At 36.7% G+C, this 24670-nt stretch overlaps 1 protein-coding gene across 1 annotated transcript in view; it reads left to right on the forward strand.

Moving 5' to 3' along the window:
- LOC150084457 (cell adhesion molecule Dscam1-like) overlaps positions 1-24670 on the forward strand; it is a 304207-nt gene that overhangs the window by 190916 nt on the left and 88621 nt on the right. Inside the window, exons 6-7 of the mRNA XM_090375236.1 lie at positions 1243-1418; positions 7121-7390. Coding sequence (XP_090231362.1) covers positions 1243-1418; positions 7121-7390 — 446 coding nt within the window. The remainder of the gene's footprint in view (positions 1-1242; positions 1419-7120; positions 7391-24670) is intronic.

Here is a 24670-nt window from a genome sequence, read left to right on the forward strand (position 1 = left end):
TTAAATCCATTGGGGATTATCTGATAAACATTAACGGAAATTTTGTTTGTGTACTTCACCGAAGTCGTAAAAATTAGCCTCATCGGAAAACAAAATCTTTTACTGAAAGTGCGGGTCTTTGTTAACCTCCTCCATAGCCCATTCACTAAACTGAATCCTCCTATCAGTCTTCATTCAATCTATGCATCAACTGCATCTTATATGGATGCACTTGTTTTTAGACAATTTTGCCGATGCTTATTGTTGAAACTCTACTTAACATGCGACACAGTGAATTATTGGCACTTATCACAAATTTTCCCAAAAATAAAGGTGCTAGTCTCCTCGTTAGTCACAGTGCGCTTTCTCCACAGACCCTGTCTCTTTGAATTTTTGTAGCAACATTATGTTCCATATGACGCAAGTGTGGATTATGGGTTTACGAGGCCTTACGCTGATTTTGAGCCAACTAACAATATGATCTCGACTCTCTTCTCTTTTGTCAAACGTATCTTCGGTCACATTACACTGTAATATAAAGAAATTCGCATTGCCATTTGGTTACAAATATTTTGGATAACCGTTGGTTTGAAATGAATACTGATTTCATTTTGGTTGTAACGTCAACAGCTAGAATAATTGAAAAGAACACACAAATAATCCTTGCGCAGTATTAGAAAGATCATTACACTAACAAGTGGTTAGATTGCGATGTAGCATATTACGTTTAACGATTATAGGGACACTTCCTTTAAAGAGAGAGTGGCCGCGGAAGTGCACCAAGATAGCATTCAACAAGTCATCTATACGCTTTAAAAACGCTATTACCAGTTCCAGCAAGAAGGAGCAACCACAAACTTTTCTCATATCAATAAATATGTTGTCGGAGTTATTTGATGGCAGCTGTTTTCCCGCGTAGTTCGTGTCACTTCCTTCCTACTTTTATCTGTGGCACTGCACTGAAGAATAAGGCTGATTGGATGAACGAAGAGAAACATTTAAAACTGCATTCACACCAGTCATGAACAGATTCTTCGTACAAGCGCATAACACACATCCATTATAAAGAATGAACACATCACATGTCTGAGCAAGCCAAGTGAATACTTCTAATACATTCCATATATTTTCTTGTAAATTTTTATGCTGCCAAAATGGGTTATATTTTAATTACTTTTGCAAGCAATGGTATTTTGATTCGATAAATTTGTATAATTCACGAACGTCTGTAGTATTTATTAACAAATGCTGTTTTATTTCTAGATGGTACAAAGATGAAGACGGAGAGATGATCTCGTTATTGTCAAGTCAGAGGATAAATCAACTAGATGGCTCGCTGATCATTCAGTTCGTTAGCGTTAAAGACAGTGGAAAATATATGTGTGTCGTTAACAACTCAGTCGGCGAGGAGAACGTAAAAACAACTCTGACTGTCGTAGGTAAGCAAAAGCTCAATTACTTTTAATTATTTTTAATTTATAAGAAAAACACATTTTTTACTCTAATTATCTACAGCTTCTAATCACAAGACAGCAGTCAATTTAAATAATGATTTCTCTTTCACAAACTCGTTCTGTTTTTGATTCATGTCTTTTCCGAAGATATTGGTCCACTCCTGAAAGAAACTGCTTGTGTCCAAAATTTCTCTCCTCACAAATTTAAAAAAAAATTAATCAATGGAACTATCTGCAAATTACTTGCCAAAATACCATCACACTTATCAGTGGCAGCTGGCATTCCAATATCCTAAGTCGGTTATCGAAACCAGGTAGCTCACAGTTGCAATAATCATTCTCATTCCAGAAAGTCCTTACTCTCATTCCTAATGAATACTGATTTCATTTTATTAATTACCTCAACCTAACTACAGGTAATGGCGATGAGAGTGAATGAGGGAGCTTTCTGAGTTATGAACTTCATTCTTTTTTATTTTTGATCGTCTCCTTTAACTCCGCATCTTTCCATATCGCTTTCCGTGATCTCCATTCATACACACCAAGGTCGTCCTCGTTTATCCTCTACCCACAAATCCCGGATTAGGTTTACTGGTTCATCTTGCCATACACCAACTATTCCAGTCTCCCCTCTTTTATTTTATCCTCAATTGGTGCAATGTCCTAAACGTTTAATATATTAATTTCTCACTTTCTTTCTTCTAGTAACGCCACTCAGACATCTTAACATTCGCATTTCTGCCACATGCAGTCTTTGTTCTTGAGTATGTTTTAATGCCCAGCACTCAAAACCATATAACATAGTTCGCCTCACCACTTATCATGAAACTTATCATTCATCTTAATTGGAACTCGTAGGTCATAGGACACCCCAGTTGCCTATCCCGACTTCAGCCATCCACCACAAATTCCTCGCATCCTTTTCAATATACCCATCCTGTTGCATTACTGAACCCAGATATTTAAATGATTTCCCTTCTTTACCTGCTACTACCCTATCTTTTTTTTTCCTTATCACTATATCCTCCTCTCTATTTCCATCTCCAACATTCCATCCCAAGAATTCTGTGTTTTTAGCCCTCCTATTTATTAATCCATTCCCATCGAGTAGCTTCCTCCAAACCTCTGGTCTTCCATTCTCTCCCTTGATCGATCAAACAAATCAACGTCATCAGCAAACGCCATACACCATGTCGTATCCCCTTGAATGTTCCCTATCAGTCCATTTATAAGTAAAATCACTACAAATGGAAAATGATTCGTTGCAGAACCCATTATGCGAACCTAACCTCACCAAAAACGCATCATCCTCTACGCAAGCACTCCTCAATCTAGTAACTCTAGCAACTCCATCCTCATACATATGTTGATGTAACGCCAACGTAGTAACTTCTTCCATAATACTTCTCTTCAAACCATATAGTAAGCCTTTTCTACGTTAATAATCACCAAGTGCACATCTCTTTGTACTTTTCAATCAGTTGTCTCACACAAATCGCTGTTTCCAAAGTCACCTGCTTGGCATGAAGCCAAACTGGTTCCTTGAGATATTTACCTGTGTTCAATGACTTGTTCAAATATCTTCATAGTATGGCAAATCGATATAATTCCCTGATAGTTTACACAGCTTTGGTTATCACTTTATATATATATATATATATATATACACACATACAGGGTGTCTCAAAAATACACGGCAAAACTTCAGGAATGAGTTCCTCATATGTAGACAATAAAAATATTTTATATCAATGAGGTTCCGGAAATGCTTGATTCCCGAGTTATTAACCGGAATGTCTCATCTCCAGCAGGTGATTTCCTTCATCACAAGGTACTGACAGAATCTGGTGGTTTTCCATTCTGACCATGTATTCAAATCAGGAGCAAGCGGATATGCACTTTATGTATGGTTTGGCGGACGGCAATGCTCTGGAGGCTCGTCGTTTGCACCACGAAAGGTTCCCAGATCGAAGATGTCTAGACAGGAAAACGTTTTAAGGTATCCATCGCCGCCTTTGTGAACATGGGACCTTTACACCTCGTGCTGCCGACAGAGGACGACCACGACGATGCCAGGAATTTGGCATCGTCTTCGCGAGTCCATGAGACATTGATGTGAGGTCTGTATTCAGGCAGAAGGTGGACATTTTGAACAATTACTATAAGGTGATGTGTGTCATAGACAGACCTTCAAAACTCGGAAACCAAGCATTTCCGGAACTATGTTGATATAAAATATTTTTATTGTCTACATATGAGGAACTCATTCCTGAAGTTATGACGTGTATTTTTGAGACACCATGTATATACAAACCGTTTGATTTCGAAGTCCCAATAGATTGCAGAACTCCCTGTGGTACTCCATTTGGCTTTATTACTTATGTATTAGTCTAAAACCACGTCTACTTCAGGAATTGCAATGATACGTATCATTCCATTCCTGTATTCTTCTCTGTGGCATCTACTGGCTCTTTTGGGAATTCCTCATTTAATGATCCTTTAAACACCTCGTCCATCATTCTCTAATGTCCTTATTTCTTGAGAGAACTGGCCTTTTCTCCTTCATAAACCTTATATTCTACAGCTGTGGTTTTTATATTACCAGTAGTCTATTTTAGTTAACTATAACCGAATTATGCACATTAAAATTCAAAATAAATACTCGTATGTGTGTTATGGGAAACGCAGTGTAGTCCTAAGTTCCATGGTGGTCCATAGCTTTTTTAACGGTCTACAGTTACTTTTGTATTTTTCGTATGAAAACTGTAAGATATGTCCAAGAACGATCCATTTATAACAAAATTCCGTTTGCTTTGGTTTGTTAAAAGAGAATGGGAAGAGAATAAGATACTCCATTAGCCCTCGTATTTCCAGAACGTGAGGGATTTTCAGAGAGATTTGTGTAAATGGAAAAATGGAAGTCTGAATCTTCAAAGCTAACCGACTGAGATGCGTTGACGTACATCTGTCTGACAGATGAAAGAACTAAAGAAATTCTTGCATCCATTGTTCTATTGGCAACCTTTCGTAGTCTGTATACAATATATCGAGGAGAGCAAACTTTGTACAGCAAGACTTGCAGTGTTTGTTTCCTATATTTATTCTCTCAAACTCATCTGTGATGCACATAAAGCATCGCTGAAGGAATCGTAAGTAGGCATGCAACGTACTTAAGAAGAATATTGACGATGTGAACAAGTTATCAGAATTTTCAGAAAAGATAATCCGACTTCTCAGTTTGCTCGGATCGAAAATGTTTTTGCCATTCGGTTCGCCTCTTAACTTTGTAAAGTCTTTGTATCCCTACATTGGTAATGACTGGTTTCTCTTGCATTAAAGGCCTTGACTTTAAACATTCTGTCGTCATTTGCAAATAATTCAGGTAGCGGGAGTGTTAAGGCATTATATGGATAAAAGTTATCGTCTTCTGGTAGTCATCAGTAGAATAATGACCTGAAGATGCGAAGCATTCAAAAAAAAAGGAAAAAAAACGAAGGGGAAGGAGAAGTAATCACTCCTGGTAACTAAATGAAAGAAATGATTTCCATCGGAGCGCGTAGTAATCAATGGGGGATGGTAATGGCTTGGCCATCTGGCCACAATGGAACGAATATTTGCATAATATGCAACTTCTGATGATGGAGAGAAGTTCTAACCGCCCATCTCTAGTCAACCCGTTGTGTCGAAGTGTGTTTATTGAATGACAGGCCAGTAAGTTATGAAGGAGAAGTGGCTTCTATATAAATTCAGCCTCGGAGCACGCTCGTGTCATTAAGAGAAATTATAAAAAAATAAAATAAAATAAAGGTTTGGACGTAACTCCGAAAGATTTTTTTACTTCGCAGTCCTTTCTTTTTACTTTCATTTGATTTTGAAATTAATCCTCATATTACGTTCGTCATTATAATCAGCATTCAAAGTAAGTTTTGTTGAAGTCGAGATTAATGGAGTCTAGTTGAAAGTGTATGCAAATTGAACATTTTTTTTTTCCTTAGAAAGGATCGATTTTTCCCAGTAAGTTCTCAGAGATGTATTTCCTAGATCTTCATTTTACCGATGTTAAATTCATCACGTAAAAGGATGGTTTTAACTAATTAATTATTAATCGATCTACACATAAACAATATATACGATATATAGTGTTAACAGCAATTCTATATCAACTGTTAAAAAATTTAAGTGAATGGCAGTAAGTTAAATTTCGAAACAGTAATGATCCTTAGAAAATAATTTGAGTTCCCTTAACATCTGCCAATCTAATCGTAAAAATTCTTTCTAGCCGGAGAAATTAAGTTTAATGTTTTTAGTGATGAACAGAGTTTTGAAAGGTTGACAAAATTGCTGATTCTAGGTCAGTGAAACACCATTTGGGGAACATTCATCTCATATTACCACAAAATTGTGACAAAATCAAAAATATGCCGTCCCTTTTCGCTGCTTTTGATATAATTCAGAAATTTCTTCAGCCACTACGTCTATAACATGGCATTTGTGATAATTCCTCGAAAATATAACGACCTTGACCACTAAAATAAAGTAACGAGAACACCAAATCTGCTGGACTAGCCGTTCTAGAAAACAGGCCTTGAACATCATTTAAGTTAATACCCCTAGATTTCTTTGAGGTTCTATAAAGTCTGAGGTGTACAAAATAGGAGATGCAAACATACTGATGTAGTAGCAAGAAATATAACTGGAAAGATGTCTGCGAATATTACTCATGTTCAATGTAATACTTAAGTACAGTTAATCACTACTTATTCAGATATAATTTTTCTTTCTTTTTGTTTGAAAATTCTTAATTCAAATAGGAATCAGTATTAATAATATCTGTATAGTACAAGGAATCCTTAAGCATTCTCCTGTAATTTGAGTTTATGGTCTCTGGTTGCGGAATTCTTTATAACGTGAAAACTCTGCCTTCAATTCATTTTGCCAACTCCTCTCAGAACTTTATATACATCAATGCGTTCCCTCAAACCACTCTAAAGACGGTGAAGTGTTTGGTTGCCCAACTTTTGTAGCCCACATAAACCAAGTTTTTCCTCGTAGAGTTTTCCAAAAAGAGCAACCAGGACAGTGTGTTCTCGGACATGAATTGGGAGTGCATCACTTGGCAGGTCACAAGATAGTTGAGTCCATGACGAGTTCCCCGTTTCATTAGTGATTCAAATTGTTCTAGTAATTTTAATTTTAGATAGGTACACCCTTCATTGGGTGCAAGAAAAATAATTGTCAGTTGAGCTTGTTTTTTCTACTGCACCAACCTTAAAAGAGATTCAGGCAACGAACTCATGACACAACCGGAAATCCCTCCGCAATTTCCGGCTGATTCATGGTGTGTTTGGACAATGTATTGAAATCGGTCTTGAAACAACCAATATTTAGGTAAAATTTGAACTTAAGAAAGATTATGAAATTTACAATATATTACAGAATTTAAATTAACACAGTACTGCAAAAAATTGACTGGAATTTTATAGCCTACCCTTACGAACAGCCGACACTGTATGGAGAACTAAATGAATAGCGCAGTTACGTTACGTTGTTTCTTAGACAGTGTTGCGTGTTAAAATTACATCTGAACAATCAACCATAAGCCTTGTTCTGAATAAAACCATTTTGAAGCTGTTTTTAGTGTTGAGAAAGACTTGAATTTCACAGTTTTATTATTTATCTCTTTCCAGCTTCTCTATCAGCGTATGTCTATCCACAGAAACAAGTTGTCGACGTTGGCAGATCAGCCACTTTTAACTGTACAGTTTCTGGCCATCCTATAAGAACTGTTTTATGGGTGAAAGATCAACGGCCTCTTCTGGAAAATGGGAGAATAGTACTGCTGACTCGCGATGTCCTGCATATCACCGCAGTTCACAGAGAAGATAGAGGGATGTATCAATGCTTTGTTTACAATGACCTAGAATCGGCACAGAATGCTGCGGAACTCAGGTTGGGGGGTAAGTTGTTAACCGAACAGAATTACTTATGTTTTGCTGAAGCTAACGAACTGATGGATTTTATGTTGTTTAAAGTTTCTTTATATTGATACTGGCGTCCCTTGGTGAATCAAAAAGCCCCAGATTTATAGTAACGGAAACTATTATGAGATAAACAACACACAGTTGCCATGAACCATCATAAAACGCATTCTTATTAAACGAGACAGTTGTTAAGCTTGAAGAAAATCTCTGAGGAATCGTAAAGACAAAATGCGTTGGTTTCAGTTGGTTTTACATGAAAAATCCTATCCGGTTTTATTGTGATCTTTAGAACTTTGAATGTTTTGATCTCTTCTACTTCATTATAAGCGCACCATCCTTAGAAAGAGTTAACGGTTTGACCTTTTTATTTTACTACTATAAAAAGGTACCAAGGCATCCTTCAAAAATTTAAACAAAAATCAGATTTATGGGCATTGCATTCTGTACGGAACCCCTTTATACAAGACTGTGATTTTAATGTTCGGGTAGTAAAAATAAATACAAGAGTACGCTAACTTTCTGCAGTTATCAAGATATATTCTGACCCAGTTGTGCGAATACTGAATATCTTGTGGGAGGCGCCTAGTGATATCATGATATCACCAATTTTGAAGTACCTCCTCTGAATAAACTAACTTACAATGTCTGCATTAACATCAAAGAAGCAATTTAAAAAATAAGAGACCTAGAAGAAGAGTAAATATCGCGATATCACACTGTTTGTTTGTTATTTGGTTTTTAGGAGCATTAGCAACTAAGGCCATATTGCTCCTGGGATATGCGGTCGTCATTCCCTGACCTTTCCGCATCATCCGTATTTGGTGGTCACGGGCTCGAACCCCGGTCTAATCAAGAAGCGTGTGCTACGCACTGCTGCGATATCACACTAACCATCGTAGTAAAAGCAGGATGAAAATCACTAGACAATGTACTGAAGCTGAAGGGAATTTCCACCGAACATGTATTCATTAGAAATAATGGTAATATTGAGTTATGCCTTAATGAAATGTCATTGAGATAGTATGCATTGATGCTTTCTCACACATGCTGCTGAGAGAAAGTTTTTTATGGTTTTCGCCGTGAATATTGCGCGTATACGGTTCTTCTGACCCTATTAAAATAGAAGTATATTCAGTATTAAAATTATGTAGAGTCTCAGAAATCTCTTTCCAGTAATAGATGACCAAGAGACCTCAAATTTTGCTATTTAAAAGCCCAAGTAATCCTCTGCGTTCTAATAAATATAATATTACTTGGATCCGGTCATTGCACCCATCATATCTAATTCTTTTATCAGCTTCGTAAATCCTCAAGACACAACATCACAAATTGGAGTAGACTTATAAATTCGCAAACCAAATCATTTAAATATAAGCGCAGAAATAAATGCCTTGGAGAAGAGCAATGCAGAATACATTAAATAAATTGCTCGTAGAACTCCTATCTAGTTAACCCTACAGTCTCCGATTATTATTTTTGGGTCTGCGAGACAAGACACAGATATATCCCAATGCAATAATAAATATTTAATTATGCAGTAAGGAAACACATTACATCACGGCTACTATTGTCTTGAGTTGGACAAAAATAATATACATAAATATAGTACAAGTAATATTTGGTGGTGAGATTTAGTAGAAGCCACAGCCCGGTTGTAGATGGCACTGTTTAATTTTTTTTGAAAAGTGAATACTGATTTCAAAGTCAGCGGACATCTTGTGTTGGTTTCATGTAATAAATTGAGATTACTCAATTCCATTCATACTTCAGTACATTAAGAGTCACTTAACAAAACTGGCAGACCGTTGAATCTTTATACCTTATGGGAACCATTCTTTAATGTATGTTTTATTACAATATTGACCTCGAGTTTTGTAACTACAAAGAAGAATGATATAACATAAATAAATCGTGGATTCCGAACCTGGAATCGAGTTAATGATATTAACGTAGCGTTTAAACTGGAACCTTATTTTGGACATTTACATTACTCATATCTTTAATTTAGTAAGAAAATATATTGGAAAATTCTACTTTATTGATAGATATTCTAGAATGTGAGCTGGTAAATTTTAGGATTTAGTACTGTAGTTGTACTTAGAGCATTCTTTAAAAAAAAATCAAATGCAAAGTAATACTTCAGATCTTAACCGTCGGTAAGACTGGTTAAGTGAACTTATTATTTTCGGTGAAGATAAACAGCAACATTGGCGGTGGATTCGATGTGGTACTACTAAGTCTACTGAGCTCCAATGTTGCTTGTTCCACCTGCCAAGGTGAAACAACCAACCCTTAGTAATCTAGAGAATGGCGGATAGGGGAAATCCTGGAGCCCGCAAAACTTTAATAAAATACTTAGAATACTTTAGAGAATGCGAGTGGTGGAAGGGGAGATAAAGAGGAAATTCAGAAGCACCAATCAGAGCTGGTTTTTCCCCATTTCCTGCTTGTATACAATACAAGCCTTCGCATATACTAATCGAGACAGTGGTCACTGTCCATGGGTCTGCTGATATCGTATGAGGAGCGGTTATATTATTAACATCTAAATTGAGCAAGCATGTATGTGTGGTACCATTTTCTGAAAGCAGCAGGGTTTTAACACTTAATGAGACTACTGACAAGTGGCCGGTAATTATAAATCTGGTATTCTGGTGGCTGTATTGGCTCCAACTGCGTTAGATTGGACTAGTTTTTATAGGGGAAAAATTAAGGGCGTCTGTAATGTGGTAAGATCCCGTGACAAGTCATTTCCCACTCCACCTTCCCACTCGATCCACGTGTGGGTTTTTAGCGCAACCTGCGATTTTTCGTGATTCCCGTTTGAGTACAAATTATGGTTTCGAGAACAGCATGAAATTACGAGCAGCTCGATCTGAAGAATACGAAGAGTCAAGGAAGCACTTTCCATGCTCTTACAAATATAATTATCGTATTTATTATTATCAGTTTATCAACTCAAGGTTCACCCCCTGTACTATTGGGCTAGGAGGGTGTACGATATTTTGAAACATACATTATACACTTTTATACAGTTTTCAGATTTTTAAAATATAATTATTGTATTGTAATAATTATTAAATAGATAAATACATTTACTTAATTGTATTCACTTTGAAAAAAAATAGATATTAATAATTGAAGAGATAAATACACAGGTTGACTTATACTGTATATCTTTTCTTCAGCAACTGATATAACAGATTTATTAATTTTTATTATATTATTGCATTTAATTGTTCACATTATACAAATTCTGCTCAAATTTCACAGCAGTCCGAGTGATTTAGTTCACATTTAGTCTGTAATTTGGGTCCTGTATGTTTTATCGACTTCAAACTTGACCGGATCAACGGAGAATGTGTTGAAGTGTTCAATGGTGTTACATGGGAACGTTCCTTTTAGGGAGTCCGGGTTATATAGCTTTATCCTAAGTGGGGGATGGCTTCTATTTCTTCCTTTGTTTGTGCGATGCTGATGATATCTTCTATTGATGGGGCATCAATCTGGCGAGTTAGCAGCTTGGTGAGTCTTGGCAGATTTATTTTGAAGATAGTGAGCTTTCAGGAGGTCATGCCTAGGTTTACTAGGAGAATGGATTTCGAGATGGTGAACGCGTGCCCTCCCAGACGGTTCAGCCACCGCAGAATCCAATATTCCATTTACAGAAATTTGTTACATCGAGAGGTAGATGCAGAGGACCAGATTTCTGAGGCATATAGTGGTATAGGTGTGAGACATCTATTAATGTATTGTCCGATCAGTTTGATGTTGTGACAGCCTGCGAGCTCCTGACGGATAGCCCAGAAAGCAGCATAGGTCTTCTTCTTTACCTTTAGGAAGTGTTCCTTGAAATTTAAGTCTTCATCCCACGTTAGGCCCAGGTCAGTATGAAATGAAAATTTGGGGATTGTCTCACGATTAACTGTAACTCGAATGTCATTCTTGACCTTCCTCTTCGGGATTGTCTTGTGGGCTGACTTGACATTGTTTAGTTGGAGTCCAGCTCGCTGTAAAAAGTCAATTAACTGTTCAATTTGCTTAGAGGTTTCATTATTAATTTCTTGTATCTGTTTGGGGTCTTTTTGAAATGAAAAATAATTTTAGATCATTAGCAAAGGAGCTAAAATTTGGATTTTTTGCGAGGAATGGTTCAAGTAGGATTGCAAAGAGTGTTGTCGACATCACCCCACCTTGAGGTACACCCCTCGTTGCATAGGTTGTTTTCTGATGAGTTCCACTGGCTATAATTAAGTGTCTCCGCTGTAGTAAGTACTTCAGAACGCTGGCACTTTGGTCAGATACTTTGAAATATTCTATTAAGATGTCTATAAGAGTAGGAATGGAGACAGTATCGAAAGCAGATTTGATGTCGAAGAAGATTATGTCCACTTGGGCTCTGCAATTCAGGGCTTTTTGTGCTGAAGAGAGTATTGAGGAGATTGGAGGTAGGATGGTCGGCGAGCAAAAAAGTGTTGAATAATCACTGGATGTATGAGTTTTTCAAATATCTTTAATAATGTGCATCCTATGGAGATTGGACTTTATTGGTGTTCTTTCTGAAAGATAGGTTAATGACGGGCCTAATGAGAGAAAGATGCATAGAAAAATCTCTTTAATTCCACCTAGCAAATCACTTAAAGGCTTTTTCTCTAAAATAATTCGTTCCTTTTACATGCTCTGGCTAATTTAATTCATTAAATATTACTTGGAGCAGAATGATCTGACCGCTGAACAAATGTCTCGGATAAAGCTATGAAAACTTAGGCATCATTTAGAGCGTTTTATATAACCTAGACTGCTTCCGTTTTATCCAGCTACCGCGTAAATTTATTTTAATCTACCATTGTGGATAGAAACTATTCCCAGGACAAAAGAATGCATATATTTTTCCCTATTTCATCTGTTACTATTCAGTACCTTTCAAAGAAAGCATGGATCAATAGCAATATGTTAAGTTTAGCGACTCTGAATGTCTGTCTTAAAAACAGATGTCATATAATGATGTGCATGTGAAATAATGATTTACTCTCGAGGCGTTTTTTTGTGCAAAACAGCTTCCTGTTTCACATTCATTTCTATTTAGACGTCCAGATATTTTTATAATGTGAGTTAGATAACCTTTGCTATTATTATTAAGTACTAGTTTTGGACGATCTCTCCTATTACAACGTAAGGGTATACTTATAGCATTATTTCCTAAAAGTCTTCTAGTTATCGAAATAGCAATTATAAATTAGAAACTGCTTTTCAAAAAAAAACCACTCTGATTTATGATTATTTCCAGATTTTTTTCCCTTGAGTATAAACAATATTAAAATAGACTGTCTATGGTAAATAACTGTCCCAGAACAGAACAGACAACAAGTATTTGTGAAAGATTCGTTATTATTAGTTATCGCATTATTATTTTGAACAATCAAGACGAAAACACCGGTCAGTATTCACTCAGATAGGAGTTAGCGACATTGAAATTTCGTGCGATTCACAATGCACCAAATTGGAAGTGGACTTTTGAAAAATAGAAGTAAATGAGCGTTCATAAAATTTATATATTTTTTAAATGTCTTTAAACAATTTATATACATAATTAACGCACACACATTATAATGAAATATAGGTGCATGTGCACATATAAAGTTTCGAGTGTTTAACTAATGGAAAGGGAACACTGCATTCACGTAGACGGTAATGCGATGTCAGAGGATAAACGTCGTTAGTTCGCCGACTTTGAAAGATGGATGCTAGTGGGTGCCCGACGCATGGGTTACTCTATCGTTGAGGTGGTACATAAATTGCACTATCCCCGTTCTACAACATCAAAAGTGTATCGGGAATACGCCATGTCCAGAATAACATTTCATCGTGTACACCGCTGTGGGCAGAGAAAGGTGGTGGATGAACGCGGCCGTCGACGTCTGTCTCGCTTTGTTTCAGCCAACTGGAGAGCTACAGTGGCACAAATCACCGCCGACTTCAACGAAGAAGGTGACAGAAACGTCTTCACCAAGACCATCCGGCGATCATTAGCCGAAATAAGTTATGGGAGCCATCGACCCACCAGAGTCCCATTGCTAACACAGCGACACAAAACTCGACGCCTCAACTGGGCGAAAGAACATCAGCACTGGACCTTGGATGATTGGACACGGGTCTCCTGATTCGATCAATCCCGTTTCCAATGTTATTTCGTGTGGGGGGGTGCGTATCCGGCGGAAACTGCACGAAGCTATTCAGGCAGGTGGACGGTCGGTAATGGTCTGGGGCGTGTTCAGCTGGCACACGTTGGAACGTCTAGAAGCATATCTGAATAGTCCAAGTTACGTGCCCATCCTTGAAGACCATCTGCATCCCTTCATGATCATTGTGCACTAACAGGGCAATGGACTCTTCCAGCAGGACAATGCGCCTCCCCACAGAGTGACTGGAACATGGTTCGAAGAGCATTCCGCAGATTTTCGAACCATGGAATGGCCTCCCCGTTCATCGGACATGAACCCTGTGGAGCATCTTTGGGATGTGTAGAAAGGTCCGTTCGAGCTTTGGATCCTCCACTCAGGAATGCGACGGAATTATGAACAGCAGTGCAGCAAGCATGGACGGAAATACTTGTGGAACGCTTTCGTGAACTAGTGGACTCAATGCCTCGCCGTGTGACTGCCCTTATCCAGCCGAAAGGTGGGCCCGTTACTAGGTAGGTATCCCATGATTTCTGTCCACTCAGTGTACGTCTACAAAAGAAAAATTTTACAATATACCTGTTTTAAAACAGGTATGGGTACACCTATAAACACATTTTAATATACCAATTTTAACACCTATAAAAATACGTCTTTGTTAAATATTTAATTTTTGCCTTAAAAACTAAAAATATTTTAATCCATTAAAAAAGATGAAATATTGGTAAACTCCAAACAGAATGAAAAAAAAAGGAAATTTAGGCCTATCAGGTGTAACGCCACCACTGCAGGATTAATACAGCGATAAAAACATAACAGAATTCTATAATGTATTCAGAAATGTCCACGGTATAATAAGCAAATAATTTAGTACATATAATATTCTGGATATACGGTTTGTCAGCGTTACGCAGAAAATATATAAAACCTTGTTTTTAATTAATTTAATCTAAACTTTTTCAAAAATTAACTACGACCGTAAGAATTTAAATTAGTCATAATAATAAACAACAAAATAATAGTTTATTGAAAATATCCGAACTGGAACCACCTTGCATACTGAAAGTTGCTGTGTGCAACGTATTTGCAAACTCTCATTTTAAATAAGTTTCTGAAGACTTGTACAAATACGAGTATACTTATACTGGTAAGTGAACATGAAAAAAAAATGGCGATCAGCAATATAAAATTTAAAATTCAGGGTGAGTCAATTTTTTAATGAGACATATTGCAGAGCAACTTTCTGTATTCGAAATTTCAGCGCTATATGGGTAATACACCTTATAATTATTTATTGAATTTAATTAATGTTTGGGTTTCTACTGTTGCCAAAAATGTATAATTAGTTAAACGCAAAGGTTAAACCGGGTTTTGAAAGCTGAAGATAACTTATTTTCTGGAATTGTGACGTTTTTATACTGCTGAACGTAGCTCTTCAGCCAGTAGATGGCACCACGAAACGATTGCATCCACGTTTTAAAATAATGCCAACGTTCGATTTCAAAAATTCTCTGTTCTCACTCCTTAAACAATGGCCACTGAAAGAAGTCAATAATGAAATCAGTAACGTTGCAATTTGGTAATGAAATATTTCGACTGTGTTCAAATATATTTTAGGAGTAAATAGCGTGTGTTTACAAGTTTAATACAGATGCAGGGTAACGATTTCCTTTTTACGGTGGTACGCAGGATTATTTTTTTTTGCGATTAGCTGCTTTATATATATTTCAATTTACGATGGGTGCTGGTAATTGTGTGCATTCAACGATCGACGTGTCGGATGACGAGAGAAGTAGACACCCCGGGCGCTCTCTGCCTTGGCCAGAGAGATTGATTAATTCGGTATTGCAAAAATTACCAGATTAAAAAAAAAAAAATGACTAGAATCGATCTGAGGTCCACATCTGAACAAGCTCGTGCTTTATAAACTATGCTAGCGATGCCACTATTTCCAGTCTGCTAAACTGTCATACAAACGAATGAATAAGAAAACAAAACGCAGAATTAGAAAAACAAAATCCAGAATTATAGTAGCCGGTTTTTGCTAAATTATATATATACAGGGTGTCTCAAAAGTACACGGCATAACTTCAGGAATGAGTTCCTCATATGTAGACAATAAAAATATTTTATATCTACATAGTTCCGGAAATGCTTGGTTCCCGAGTTATTAACCGGAATGTCTTATCTCCCGCAGGTGATTTTCGTCATCACAAGGTACTGACAGAATCTGTTGGTTTTCCATTCCGACCATGTACTCAAAACAGGAGCAAGCGGATATGCACTTTATGTACGGTTTGGCGGACGGCAATGCTCTGGAGGCTCGCAGTTTGCACTACGAAACGTTCCCAGAACGAAGATGTCCAGACAGGAAAACGTTTGAAGGTATCCATCGCCGCCTTTGTGAACATAGGACCTTTACACCTCGTGCTGCCGACAGAGGACGACCAAGATCTACGACTCCTGAAGTAGATGACGAGATTTTGGATGTTGTGCATGCCACTCCTCGAATCAGCACACATAGAATACCAATGCAACTGGCTGTTCAACGTTCGACTATTTGGAGAGTGTTGCGAGAACACCAACTGTATCCTTACCATCTGCAACATGTATGGCAATGCCAATGGGAATTTGGCATCGTCTTCGCGAGTCCATGATACGTAGATATGAGGCCTGTATTCAGGCAGAAGGTGGACATTTTGAACAATTATTATAAGGTGATGTGAACAGATAAGTGTCATAGACAGACCTTCAAAACTCGGAAACCAAGCATTTCCGGAACTATGTTGATATAAAATATTTTTATTGTCTACATATGAGGAACTCATTCCTGAAGTTATGCCGTGTACTTTTGAGACACCCTGTATATTCGCATTGCAAATTATGAAAGAACTGTAAAGCTATCTCTTGAAACGTTGTTATGGATACCTGACGCACTATTTACAAAGTAAATGTACTATTTTGTACTCTTCTCCGTCTTTGAAGTAGCTGGAACTCTGAAAACAATTAAAGAAACTTTTCCACTCATTGGCAGATCTCGTGCCATATCGACAAATAATATAAAACTATTCTCGTTATTATAAATAAAAGTAATGCAATAAAAAGATCGAGAGAGGACTTCCTTGGCTGAAGCAGCTTTTGGTCAATTGGTCAGTCAGATTTAAATAGAGGCACGAAGAGAAGTATTGTGCGAAATTCTTCAAAATTCTGTTCGTATGGAAAAAATCATGGACTTCAGAAATATTTGTTGTTATTGTAATATGTTTTCGCTCTTCTTAAAAAGGGTTGGTGTAAATTTTACTAAGCATTGTTAATGACAGCGTGATTACACTTTGGGAATCTTCCCTGAACTGGAGAAGTGCTGCTGACTCCCCAATATACTTCAGGTGATGTTGACTGGGAATTGGCTAACTACAGGCCAGTCAATTTCACTTCCGTGGTTAGTCATCCTTAACCACAGAATGAGCACCATCTCGACAAGAAAGATACCTTGAATATATCCCAACATGGGTTTCTTAAAGGAAAGTCATACCTCTCCAGTATGGTGATGGTGAATTACTACTGCGTGGTCATTAAACAGTTGGATGCTAGCATCAATTCTGACATTATGTATGTAGGGTTTAGTAAAGATTTTGATATCTTCCGTTGTGGAAGGTTCCTAATATAAACTGGGAGAAGTTAAAGAGTTAAGTCGACGATCCAGTTTTATCCCTATGTATAAAAAAAAAATGTAAACTGTAGGCATTATCAACCCACTGCAGGATGGAAGCCTCCTCAACAATCCATGCTGAGGTAAGTGGACCATAATCTACTACGCTGGTCCAGTGCGGGTTGGCAGGTCGACCGTATTTAGCAGTCAGGGGCTTGAACCCCAGTCCAAGGAAAGCTGTCAAAGTTTGCTGATGATTTGAAAGTGGGAAGGGTGGTTAATAATTCGAGCTAGGTCGTTTTGCTTGACAAAGACTTGGATCGGTTGGATATTTAGTGCGTAAAATGATAATCTTCTAAATGTAAGATTATGGATTTGGCCAACTGAAATCCTGAGAGTTACATATATCCTTGAGGAGGAAAAGGATTAAATGTGATTCAAGACTCAGAAGAATTTGAATCATAACATTTATCTGATATGAAATTTTCCATGCAATACAAATTTGTATAAACAGGCGGCCAGAAAGGCTGCATGTTCATGATTTTTTGAACATTTGCTAGTATGAAGAAGGATGTGATTACCTCTCTATACAAAATGATGGTTAGATCGCACTTGGAATACTATATTCAGTTCTGGAGTGAGATCAAAGAAGGATGACCAGACTAGTATTTGAAAACTGGTGGGGGGATGAGCTCCAAGTGTATAAGGGGTTCAGTAAAATGAACGATGATGGTATATGAGACACGGAGCAGAGGACACAAATGTGAAAGCTCAGGGAACAACAAAATATTGGATCTCATAAATTTCAACTCAACTGGAAGAGGCATTGGGACTGGCAGAGTTTAAAATATAGCATGAATGTTTCGTTTTAGTTAGCTGATGGAGAAGTCCACTTACTTCCTTGGATCATTTGGCCTTGCTAGTATTAGTACTTTTCTTGCAAGTGATATTTCTTAATAATAGTAAAAAAATTATCGCAAGAAACTATATATTGTCATTTGTTTTGTATTTGAGTTATGTAGAATTTTTATTTGGTGAATGTCACAAGACTCATAGATAAAAAAAAGATGAATGATTTCTTATTTATAACATTCGCTTTATATGCAGGAAGAATTAATAATAATTTATTACTTTATCTTACACTAAGAAAAGTATTTTTAGTGATGGCGTAATGCCGAAGGTTTCTTCAATGAATAGCTCCACAAACTTAAATTTGACAGAGATTAATAGTTGGCAACTAAAAATGTTGGCAACATTTTTCTAAAATGCTAAGAGTTTTGCTCTCATTATAACTAGCGAATATGTTCAGTGACTAAGCAATGCAACATTGCGCCACACTGAATATATCAATTGCCAATCCAACTTCTCGTTTGTGTCCTAATGCAATGGTGGACTTAGTGCAGCATCCGAGGCAATTTTATTTAATCATCCAAATAATTTTCATGAAAGTCTCGACAAATACAAGTAGGCGGACTTTATTCCAGTTTCAAAAATGTGTAAACCGAATTTGGGAATTCTTTACTTAACAATCATCACTCCCACAAAACTCTTGAAAGGTTGTACTCTGACTTACTGATCAGGCCAAACCTAGCATGGTCGTTGAGAAGCATCGTAACGCAGGCTGTACTAATTACGAAGGCAGACACTTCTCTCCGTGCATTCTTTGGAAATCGCTCCTATTAAATTCCAAAGAATGCACGCAGGCAGTGTCTTCCTTCATAATCAGGCCAAATTTTTAAAGGTGTAGCGAAGAAAGACAATTACTTTTCTAATTTGTTGAATCTTCTCTATCGAACTGGATATACAAAGATGCAGATGCATTATTATTGGAAATCGAGGAGAGTGATTCGAGAAATAGAAGAGAAACCTCAACCAAAAATTGAACACATGCCCTCGCATCATAAACTAAAATAAAAATTTATGTTTCTTTTTATACGAATTATTAACAACCCACATAACAGGAAAGTCGATGTTGCTAACTGGCGTGTAAGTGGAATATAAAATTCAATGCTTTATAATATTAATATGCCTAACAAGTTCTCTTCAAATACAGGCGTTTCAATTATAGTACAGTGTTTTCTCCACTTGTCACTCCGATTAGAAACGCTGGTTCGATTTCTAAAGGCTTCTTCAATCGGAGCTGTATTTATCAGATGTTAGGAGGAGAAAGTAGGGTTTTTCAGACCGCATAACATGCAAATCATCCAATACTCCCACAATGAAGACGTAGTATGGTCTGAGCGCCTAAAATCCAAGCAAGAAATAGTCTTCAGCTGAGTAGCATGCGAATGGAAACCGATTATAATATTTGATTTAAATTTCCAATTTGAATGAAAACGTGACCATGTGTAACAGTAAACGTTTAACAACCCATTTTAATATTGATTAATGTATAATTATTCTGACGCGTTCTTATTGGCTACCTTACTTCCCAATAAGTGCATTTCATAATCTTGATAAAAAATATTAAGTTATTATTACTCTTAAAGATATGCTAGTTTAAGAACAAGGTTAACCGAGCATTTCATAGTTTTGTGTAGAAGCTCCTGACTTTTTCCAAACCATCTTTTAAGCACTGTTTATCCTAGAACATAGGAACAAATTTGGTTCCAATTTAATTTCTTATATAAAGAGCAGAGTGATCCAGTGCTTTTTGTATTTTAGATTCTAAGTGTCTTCGTTAACTCTCTCACGTTTGTCATATGATTCTGAATAGACAGTGCGCATTACTTCTATCCCCGTTGAAAAATTCACTCCAAGCTCATTGTATATTACAATGAGCCTTCTGTTCCGGGTAAAATAATGGAGTCACTGGTTAAAGATGCATTGCAGGATCATCTAGACAAGCCTGCAGCAATAATTCAGACACAGCATGGGTTTGTTAAGGGAAAGTCTTGTCTGACAAATTTGATTGGTTATTATGATGTGGTTACAAAGGAACTGGATGCAAAACATAATTTTGATATCATATACTGTATTTGGATTTCAAGAAAGCTTTTGACACTGTTGCGCATGGAAGACTATTGTACAAATTGGAGCAGAATCGTATTAAGGGTAAGTTGCTACAATGGATATAAGGATGGTTAAGTGCTAGAAGACAGAGGGTGGTAATCAATGGGTGCTGCTCTTCTTGGACTAATGTTATTAGTGGAGTCCCACAGGGTTCAGTGTTAGTTTTGTATATTTATCAATGATGTTGATGAAGGTAATTCAGGCTTAATGTCGAAGTTTGCAGATGATACAAAGGTTGGCAGGGTTGTTAACGACAGTAATGGCAGTGTGCTACTGCAACAGGATCTAGATAATTTGGGCAGATGGGCTAAGAAGTGGCAACTGAAGTTTAACCTTGACAAATGCAAAGTACTGCATATGGGTAGAAGTAACCCCAGAGAAACGTACCAACTGTGTGGTACTACACTTAAGGTGGTACAAATTGAAAAAGACCTGGGAGTAATTGTGCAGTCAGATATTAAGTTTTCTGAGAAATGCAGACAGGCTGCCAGGGCAGGTCACGGGGTTTTGTCAATGATATACAGGAATTTTGCTATCAGAGAAAAGGAGGTGATTGTCCCTCTGTATAAGGCAATGGTCAGGCCACGCCTTGAGTACTGCGTACAGGTCTGGAGGCCTCATTTTAGGAAAGATGCAGATTTGCTTGAGCGTGTACAGAGAAGGGAAACAAGATTGGTGAGGGGAATGAAGGGATCCTCTTACCAAGAGAGGCTTAAGTTCTGAAAATTGCAGTGGCTGGAGACTAGGCACCTGCGCGGTGATCTGATTGAGGTGTATAAGGCCTTCAATGGGTTGAGCACGCTGAATTCTGATGGGATCCTTCCACTTGTTCAGATTACAAACCTAAGGGGGCATAAATTCAAATTAAGAAAGGACAGATGTAGAATAGATGTGCGGAAATTTGCCTTTAGCCAGCGGGTGGTTATTGCTGGAACAAACTTCCATCTGTCGTTGTGGAAGTTGATAGGTTAAATAAGTTTAAGGAGGAACTGGATCGGCATTTGGAGGGAATAGTGTGATTTTTTTTTTTTTGGCTGATGCCTCATAAGCTCATACACTTGCTTTCTAGCATCACATGCCACTACTACTATAAAACATATGAAGAATATACAGGATGCTGACGCCTGAATACATAGAGCAGAGTTGATACAACAGTGCTTTTGTACGGGTTAAGTGATAAAATTGTACCAATTAAAATTTGATCCACCTGTATGCATATCGGAGTGGGCGCAATCTTGTTATTTCAAGAAATGGCTTCGTAAAAGTAGGCCAAGCACAAAGGCGAAACAGACTTAAAAGAGGCAATCGAAGATTATGATGTATTTTGGCGAAAAAGCATACAAAAGATATAAATATTTCATTGTGACTCCAAACACGAAAGGTATTAGAATCCTAGTAAAACGAAATGGTCGAAGAGCGAGTCAACAAAAGATACTTGTTAACATTGGACTTATATTTCTATAGATTGTAATTTTCTGGAAATACGTGAGAAGGAAAGTTTTTACAGAAGGCAGACGTGGAGAGAATAATTTAGAAAGAGAAAAAAAGTTAGTTTGGGGTTAAAAAATGAAGGGATATGTTCAAAAGAAAGAGACGGAATTAAAAATATCAATTCAGCAGAACACGTTCCATGGATATATCTAAAGAAAAGGATTGCAGCATATAAACAAAGTCTGTGTGACAGTGTGGAAAAATGTTTGTAAAAACGGGTCGTGAACTATGAGAATTCGGAGTTTTCCCATTAAAGAAATGTGAAAAGCACTCTTCTTAAGAGAGAAAAGGCAGGATTAAAATTAAGTTTTCATTATCCCATTGGAGAATTATCTGAAAATCAGAATTTATGGTGAATATTCTAGTTGTACCTGTTTGCGCAAACTTTCCCAAAAGTGCCATTCCATGGTAATCATCTACAGACCTTTGGCTCGAAATATACATGACGTGCGCGAAATATGCATACATACGCGACACCCTTTACAACTACCAGCATATATAATTTGCCTTGAGCCATTCCCAGAAGGAGTTTTAAAACCAGTAAATAAGTCACTCAAAAACAATGGTTTTCCGGATTTTATGGTGGTGTCTTGCCAAACCTTTTCCTTTGTGTACCCCTAATGTATCCAGGCTTTATCATAATAATAAGTTGGCCTACCTGCAGAACGATAAAGCCGAATATATCTTAAATAGCGTCGCTGCCATTGTAGAATATCATCTCGAACGATCAACAGTAACAGTTGTTTGGGTTTATAAATTCTGAATCTCCCGTTTTTCGTTATATTTCTTAGTGTACGTTCACAAATATTTAGCAACTTTTCATCTATAACCGACATCAGCTTTTCGGAAGAAAAATTCATGTTTTTATTTTTTTTGAATATCTGTCCGTGTAAAATCATATTACCTTTTCTGTTTTTTGTCTGGTGTCCAGAATGATCCGTCGTGCTGAAGTTTAGTCTTCATCTCTTTAATGCCTTAAAATAAATTAAATCTGCAGCCAAAGCGAATATCTCGTCACGTGACTTATTCTCATGTTTTTCTTTTAACTTGCAAAATACATTCCAGATGATAAGCTTAAAGGCTCGTCAGATGCATGCTTTTTAAAATTAGTCAAGTTGGTTTTAATAGCGAGGAAGGGGATAGCTGATTGGGTAAAAATTAATTATGCGGGGAAGTCTATACGGATAAGACGTTTACAAACGAATTCATGCCCAGTTTGGAATCACTATTTTACAAACTTTCAGTGAAACAATATTACTTGTGGATGAAATGTTCTTCCATAGACTGAAATATAAGGTTAGCAGTTCTCCTGTCATTAAAATCTATGGAGGTTATAAGAATCTGAGTACTAATGGTGTATTTTATTATGTAAATGAGAATGGACATTGATTTCTTGTTTTTTTACCCCATAATCAGTTGATGATTCTTTTCATTATCGGAATTTATTTATCCGTGAAGGATGTTGGTACTTCTTGTTTTTTATCTTTAAATTTTAATGCGATAGGAATACAAGTTTAGCAACTTATTAATTACGCGATAATTTGCAGTTTTATGTGATGTTCATTCCCAACATATTTTAATGAAAGCACTAAAATGATCGCTAATTTCATAATTCATAAATACGATTAATTCGGTACTGCGAAAATTACCAGAAGAGAAAAAAAAAAAAAAAAAACTCCACTGGATAGACAAGGTTCATTTGCCTTATGCACGCTACCGATGCCTGTATTATTGCTTCCCTAAATTATTATATAAACATGTGCAAATATATATATATTCATGTAATATCTAGTATTGATCTCTTTTCTTTTAATGCTACTAATCAAAATACATAAGAAAAAAATGAGCTCTCGCCAATGCCTGGTAGTGTTCTTCAAATTTAAGTAAAAGTTGGATCGTTCACAGATGTAACACACACATTTATGATTACCGTTTTCTTAAATTGCAATCCCCCCCGTTTAAATGCAGGGCACCTTCAGAAAATTATATTGAAGTTAAAACTCAGTGTTTAATCCATTATCAAGATCTATGGGATCACACACTGTGCGATTGAAATCATGAGAAATATTCACTAACTCCATATCTTACTCATAAAAAGTTAGCAATACTCTTTAATTATCACACAAGTTTCAACACCTTAAAATTAGAATTAAACTATTTCCCAAATAACCACAGGATGCCTTCTGATAACTGAATGGAAGTGTTCAAAATTATTTCGCAAAGTCAAACAATATGCATGCAAATAATAAAAAATCTACTTGATATTTGTAACTGAAAGTGTTTATCTCAGGCCTTTACCGAAAATACTGGCAAACAAGTTTTTTTTTTAGTAGCCAGTATTAATATTATTAAGCTAATAATGTGTTTTTAAAAAATTTCGATGATATTTTAGAATGTTTATACTACAACAGTCCAGAAGCATCATTTTCGTTCTATTCGCTTGGTTTTACGAGCAGCTACGTTGCATATATTTCAAATTACGATAGGTGTCTGTTCAGCAATCAATTTTCCTGAGGGTGAGGGGGGGAGGGGAAAAACCCTTTCGCTGCGTCGGCCCGAGATCGATCAACTCCGTACTATGAAAATGACTACTCAACCGACTGGGATTTTGATTTCAGATCTTCCACGCAGGAAACGTATGCTATTTGAACGTGTTGCTAAACTGTATCATAAACTATTGATGATTATTAGTATATACATATACTAATAATACAGCAGAAGCTTTTCTGCTGTATATACTTTTCTAAAATAAAACAAAATCCGTGATTTATCCCCTTTATGTTGCTTCTTGTTCCTCAAACTTGATTAATGCAGTTATGTAACTTAATTTCTAAATCTCGGACAAGAGAAAAAAAGTATTTAAATTAGATTTACTTCCTATAAATATATATATTTTTTTTAGAATTCAGTGCCCTTGAGTTAATA

This window comes from Mastigoproctus giganteus, chromosome 6 (assembly GCF_048544385.1).
Source record: "Mastigoproctus giganteus isolate SK-2022 chromosome 6, ASM4854438v1, whole genome shotgun sequence".
In the NCBI taxonomy this organism is placed as follows: Eukaryota; Metazoa; Arthropoda; class Arachnida; order Uropygi; family Thelyphonidae; genus Mastigoproctus; species Mastigoproctus giganteus.